The sequence below is a fragment of the Meleagris gallopavo genome, chromosome 3 (assembly GCF_000146605.3).
Source record: "Meleagris gallopavo isolate NT-WF06-2002-E0010 breed Aviagen turkey brand Nicholas breeding stock chromosome 3, Turkey_5.1, whole genome shotgun sequence".
Taxonomy (NCBI): domain Eukaryota; kingdom Metazoa; phylum Chordata; class Aves; order Galliformes; family Phasianidae; genus Meleagris; species Meleagris gallopavo.
The window spans coordinates 45718861-45725901 of NC_015013.2; the positions used below are offsets into that span (position 1 = coordinate 45718861).

Here is a 7041-nt window from a genome sequence, read left to right on the forward strand (position 1 = left end):
AGCTAAAAAAGAAACTGCTTTACAGATATTCTTAGGACCATAAGAATTTAACTTTCATCTAGTCTTTGGTGAGACACACACTAGTGGAACTCTGTTCTGTCACACTGATTCACCATAACTTTCAAAATCTCAGGATGCAAGAGATATTATATATCTCTTATATATATTATGAGTTATATTATATATATTATTATATTATTATATTTATTATTATTATTATTATATTATATATAATTCCCACTAAACTGTTTAAAATGCATCTGTGATTTCATCATCCTTTGTGAGTTTATAGAGGTTGAATCCATCTAATACAGATTAGAGTTTGGAGTCATTCCATCTAAAAAAAAAAAATACTGACATATAAGTTGGAAGCAGTGCTGGTCACCAAAGCAGCACTGGGAAAAGAAAGTTGGTTTTGAAGCTCTGGAATAGAAATAATTTGATTAAAGCTTACTTCTTTTCAATGACTGACACCAGGCCTAAACTTCTAGCAGTATATGCAAGAGCAGTACCGTTAGCTGTAGGGACATGATGCAACAACTGCCTAGCAGCTAATTTTTTCATGGCAGTTCTCTGACAGCAAATTTCATGCTTTGACTGTGCTTGTCTGTCCCAATCTGTCAGAATGCTTTCCAAGAAGGGAAAGCATGCTAAATGTTCCTTTCATTTCTCTAGTGAAGCAGGAGAAAGAAACAGAGTAAAATATGTTATGAGCTTACATGTGTTTGATATGCAATCCAAAAGTGTAAACATAAACTGTTTTTTTTCAAGGACTGGTCTAGTCTGTTCTTGAAAATGCTTTCATTTCACCCTTAAGATGACTTAGTTCTCACCTGTAAAGCGTATGATGGGGATGTGATTTTCACACCAACAGGAGTACAGCTTCAAGTATAACCACATGTGTGAACCTGCAACTCAGTCAGAATGTTTCTAGCAAGGCATCTGTTTATATTGAGAATTGAAAGCCTAGAATATAATATTCCTTCTGTGAATAATCTATAAGGTGTAGATTAGTGATGTGTAGCACACATTAAAACAAATAACCAAAAATAGTAGGTTTTCCAACAATCCAGTTTAATAGTTTCTTCATGTGTTTGTGTTTTTACATCAAATAAAATGGCAACAACAAAAAAAAAAAAAAAAAATAAAAAAAACCAGTAATGTACAGTTCAAGAAAATACCCAAAGCCATTACAATTTTGGCTTCCTATTCAATGATATATAGTTATGTACAAAGATGTTTTATTTGCAGTAACCAGTGAAGATTTAGTGATTTATTTACACTGTCAGCTGGTGCTTTTTGCTATGCAATTGAGCTGTTTCATTTTTTGTATTTACATTCATAGTAGCAGAAGCCCATTCCCAAAACTTATTTATGGATGCGGGTAAGAGGTGGACTGAAACAAGGCAAGACTCTCACTACCAATCACAAATGTACCTCTGAAATCCTATTTTTATATAAAAATGAAGGAAGAGTCCAGCACCAAATGCATTGCTGTAGCCTTTATATTGACAGTCAATATTATAAAGTGTCTCCACTGAGAATAGCATTCCCAGTCATGCCTGGGGGAAGTACTTGCAAGCTGGAGGCAGTATATATTTCAAGCTGCAGCAGATAGATGGAATATACAACTCTAGTAATACTTATCTTGAAGTAGATATCTTGCCAGAGATCTCCAAAGCAAATGAAGATACAAAGTATGTTATCCTTTTAAATGCGTATGGAGAATATTTTACATTTCTTAACAGAGGTTAAGCTAAGAGGTGTAAAAAAATGAACATTTCATCATCACACACAAGCTGTTACAGAGAATCACAAAATAGCTCAGATTGGAATGGACCTGCAGAGGTCTTCTATTCCAAATCATTCAAAGCATGGTCAGCTTCAAGGTTAGAATCAGCTTTAACTGTAGAACAGGTTGCTCAGAGCTGTGTCCGATTAAGTTCTGAATATCTCCAAGGATGGACAGTATGAAAATGCTGGGCACCTACTGTCATTTTTGACCACTTTTATGTTTAAAAAAAAAATGCTCACAACATCCAATGAGAATTTTCCATCTTAGAAGGACAATCTAAGGTTCATTAAGCCAATTATAATCTTTTTATTGACGACAACATCATCAGAGCATCTCTAGACCAAATATAACAGCATTATTCTTTAAGCTTTTTGGAAGGAAGGATTCATTTTTCTAAATTATATTCTGACAGCTAGTCAGTAGGGTACCACTGCTTGAAATATTTACCTAGCTTGTATGTATCCACTGGCATCAGGAAATCAATACCACAGTTGCATTTCCTTTATCTGTGACAAATTCAATATTTTGCACATTATACAGCTGTTACAGAACAGCATGCTTATGAGATCATGAGTAGGTGCAAATTGCTCACATAAAATGCATGAGGGTTTCACCTCAGAACCCTCTCAGCAAAGATAAAAACAGTTTGTTTGGGGAGCAAAAGCTAGTATTCCATATTATAGCTGCATTTGCCTGAGTTTGAGACCCCTGTTTTGCTGTCTGCCTGCTGTCCCTCCTGATTGTCAAACCTGTTTTGTCTCTCACAGCTTGAAAAATGCAATCTACGGCATGCCTTCCTCCAATAAATGCTGCTCCTAGCCAAAATGCTTTTCTAGCTCCTATATAAAGGCAGTCACTCACCCGATCATTCTTTCCCAAAAAAACATTACAGCATGAGCTAGAGGCCACATGTCCTTTACTTCCCTAGCCTTAGGAATGACGAAAACAAACTAAAATTAGCTCAGTCTTTGTATTCAGGCTTAAAAATCTCCCCGCATACACTGTTATAAGAACACATACAGTCAGAGATGACAACCTACTGTGTCCAACCTAGGAGATTTGTTGCAATGCTTTCTTCTTAAATACCAGACGTTTTATGACAGTAACAGTTACAACCAGAATACAAGACACTGATGTGTGTATATTGATCATAACTTTGTTGAGCAAGGTATGCGAACCCTCATAATTGGAGCTACTTTTCTGACTTTATCCCTTTGTAAGAAAGCAGAAAAAAAATAATTCTAGGCATCAAAATGAGCCATGCTGTATCTAGAGAGACAATATCAAGGGAAATACGTTTTGGGATGCTGATGGGTTTATTTACACAGCCAGTTACACTTGTCACATTTGGTAGAAAGGGAAATAAGGCTTTCCCTGTGCAGTCCTCTTGTAAGATCCAGACTCTTCAGTAGGGTAAGTGAGATGCAAAATATTCTTTCTCCCCTCAGTGTAGATGCACAGAGTAGTTCCTACCATCAGTGTGAGGGCGGTGCATGGAGGGAAAGAAGAAAACAGTTTCTGATTGCCACAAAAATCTTGACAGCTGACTAGAGAAAGATGATCCACAGGCCTCTCAGCAGAATAACAATGTGATGCAGGATGCTGCATTTCAGTTCTCTTCTCTGGTTTTGTTTTCCTAATATTTGTTTGATAGCCCACAGACCGTTCTCACACTATAGCAACAAATTATCTCCTTGAAAGTCTTCCTCATTTCCTGGCTACGAAAGGCATAGATCAAGGGATCAATCACTGAGTTGCACATAATGAGAATGAGGTACATGTTGAAGTGAGACATGAAGCAAACGCAGTAGAGGTTTTGAGGGCAGGAGATCATCAGGATGAGATGGAGGAAGAATGGAGCCCAGCAAACAATGAAGATGCCAAGAAGCATAGTCAGAGTGATGGCTCCCTTCATGCTGGTTCTTTGATGGACAGAGTTGTACCCAGGCAAAGCAGCTATTTTCTTCACATGAGTACGAGCCAGGAGGAACATATGGATGTAGAGTGAAACCATGAGGAACAGCATGGTAAAAAACATAGTGATGAGACAAATTATAACATAAGTTGATTCATAATAAAGAATAAAGATAATGCCACAGCCTGTGCAAAAGGTCCAAATGCATGCAATGATAAGCCCCGATCTTTTCACTGTCATGATGTTGTGGTAACGCAGGGCATAGAAGATAGTGATATATCTGTCTATTGCTATCGCCAGCAAACTGCACATGGAAGCCACCACAGATATGCAGATCAGTGAATCAAAGACATTGTCTATATGACGGACGAAGGCGTCTTCCATAATTATGTGCCTATTGTTTATTAAGTATATTGTTATAGTCTCCCAAGCATTAGACACACTAACCAGCATGTCAGCCACTGCTAAACTGCAAACAAAAAATACATGGGTGAATGCAAGTTCTTGTTCTTAACAATTGCACATATCACTAAGATATTTTCAAGGAGGCTTACAATGCCCAGGGTTAGGAACACCTCAGCTGCAATGACCACTTGCTCACATGGTGACGACTTGCTCTTTACAGTAGGCACAGTAAAGTTGCTGCCAAAGGCACTCAGGTTTAGTTCAGAAACATACAGTTGCGAGGATGTGTTCATGTCTGGAAGCAAACACTTTCTGTTCTCTCTGAGGGATTTGCCAAGGAGTGTGGTAAATGCATTTTCCAAAAGGCAAAAGACCCTGCCAAAAAAAATACAGCATGACAAAAACAGGCAGAAGTTGACAAGACAAATATCAAACATTTCTATTTAATTTGGCTTGTACACATCCTACCTCTTCTACACAGTATTCCTCTACTGATTCTAAATTAACTTCCACTGGGCTCAGAGTTTTTCTGCCCATCCATACTGGGAAATTAAAACAGCAGACTAACGAAGAGATTCATACATTCTTCTTTTGTACTTTATCCTATTCAGTCTCCCAGAAGCAATCACACTGTCCTGGAAATTCTGCCAAACACAAATAGACAATTAGCAGAATTTCAGTTCTCAGAGCCCAGAAATGCAGGAGAAAAGTACTACATTGTGCAGAACCTCATCACTGGAATGCAATATATAGAAGTACTGCCACAAATAAGAACTGAACGTTTTCAGTAAAAGATTTACATGCTTCCTGAACTTTGAACTTCTTAAATTTGCACAATCTGTGTTATAAACAGTCTGTCTGTGCAATGCTAACAAGTTCATTTTAAGAGGATAGAATTAAACCACAAACCAAGGCAAATGCTTACATTTTAGGATTCCATGAGATTACAGAATCAGTAGGAGGGAATTCTGGCCCAGCAATAAGTTTTCTATTCCAGATAATGAGTACTTTTTTTTTTCTTTCAGTAATGAGAATATTCAGTGCAAGCTATAAGCTATCATATTCTTAACATGGGGAACTCTTACAGCTGATTGTCAATTACTTGTTGCAAGTAAAATTCAAAGCTCCTCAGGCAAAGCCATTTTCAGTTTTTAAACATAACCTTTCATTTTCAATCAAGAATTAACTGTACCTATTTACCAGAGCTGCTCCTTCAGTTGCTCTTCATCTCCTGCAGCCTTTCCTCCAGAGAGCAGAAGTTTCAGCCCCTCCTCACCCGACATCTGGGGCTGGGGACTCCTTGGTGGGGACAGATGACATTATAGAGGAAAATGAATGAGTAAATCCATAGAGTCAAGGCTGAGCACGCATAAATTACTCACTGTGCAACTGCCCTTTTATAGTCTCCGAACAATAATGACTTCAGTACTCAAACTGTGGCTCCTCCTCCCATTTGCCCCTCTGAACTTCGCTTTTCACTGATCCTGTTAGCAAAGGCTCTGGTCTTTACCACCATCTAGTGGTCTTTGACTGTCTTTCTTTTTATCAGGACAGTGATTCAGATCTAAAACTCGTGAGCTTTTAAAATTCCTGCTTTTGCTATACCTTTGGGGAAAACTACATTAAAGGAAAAAATGCACTAGGCATACTCCTTGCTAAGCACGTCTCATATGGATTGTTTTTTCTGTTTTCTCTGCTTTTGCAAATACTCGCTATCAATAACTTCACGTTCCAGAAGAGATAAGAGCAGAAAATCATTGTTAAAGTGGGAGGCTTATTTTATCGTTCTTAAAAACATTTGTCTTTCATCCACAGTTATAGTTTTGTGAGAATAGGAAGCACACCATCACAAAACTCATAAAAGAACGTGCTATCAAGCCTATCACACTACTAATAGAAGAGATAAGCAAAGCCATTTCTGTGAAAAACAATATAAAAGAAATAAATGATTGCATCCTGGCTCCCTTGTCTGGAGCAGAGATTTCCATGCATATATGGAGGAGCATACAGAACACCGTGCTGGGAGCCAGAGATGAAATTCTCTCTTTCTCCATATTGCCACCTTTCCACAAATCAGAAGATTGGATTTCTTCTGTGGTATACAATAACTCCAAAAGCTTACTTTTAACCTACAGCATTTTTTTTTCTTAAAGAATCACCACCAGAAAGAACAAATGATAGGGCTGTACAATGTGCTGTTTTCACTGTCTACTTAGATAGATTTTATTGATAGAATGCAGTTAAATCTGTGTTTCTGATTGTTATACTCCACAGAAGCTTCCTTTGTTGTTACTGCAAGCTTCACTTCAGTAACCCTCAAAGACCTGAGCCATTGTATGAAAGGGTTTTATGTATGAATAGTCCCTGCACCAGAGGAGATAGTGAAAAATGTTCTGATTCATGTGTAAAAAGGCTTCTTTAAGACTACGCAGTTACAGTCTGGAGGTGAACTTTGCATACCCCTTCTCCCTGCTAAAGGAAAGAGAGAATTTAGATTACCACAAAATAGAGGCAGAAAACTATGCTCAAGTGCAGCTGCTAGATCTGAGCAAATAGTGCCAGCAAGTAAATAGAATCTGAGCTCAGAGCTCCTTGCTGTGCTCAAAAGAATATAGGATGCCCATCTCCAGTTCTCCTGCTGTTCTGCAGTGTAAAGGATGTTTTGGTTCTTCTACGTTATCCTTAGCTATCGTAGTTATCATTAGTTATTGTTTGCATTTTTGTTTGTACTGTTGTTTGCAATATTGTTTTCCCATAGCAGACCCTGGATATCATATACCTACACATAATGTTTTTCTTCTTTCACACTTCTTATATCTACCAATGTCTGTGCAGATGTGCTTTTTCCACTTTTACTAATTTCCCCTCTAGTACCTTAATATTTTGTTTATTATACTCTCTCCCCTCAAATTTGGTTCACCTCCCC

At 37.8% G+C, this 7041-nt stretch overlaps 1 protein-coding gene across 1 annotated transcript; it reads right to left on the minus strand.

Moving 5' to 3' along the window:
• Nucleotides 1–1044: 1044 nt before the first annotated feature.
• Nucleotides 1045–5555, minus strand: MC5R (melanocortin 5 receptor). Its single transcript, XM_010708777.3, is given in 3 exon segments — nt 1045–4192; nt 4195–4490; nt 5316–5555. Coding segments are annotated over 3 exon segments (1140 nt in total). The 5' UTR covers nt 5399–5555; the 3' UTR covers nt 1045–3431.
• Nucleotides 5556–7041: the final 1486 nt, after the last annotated feature.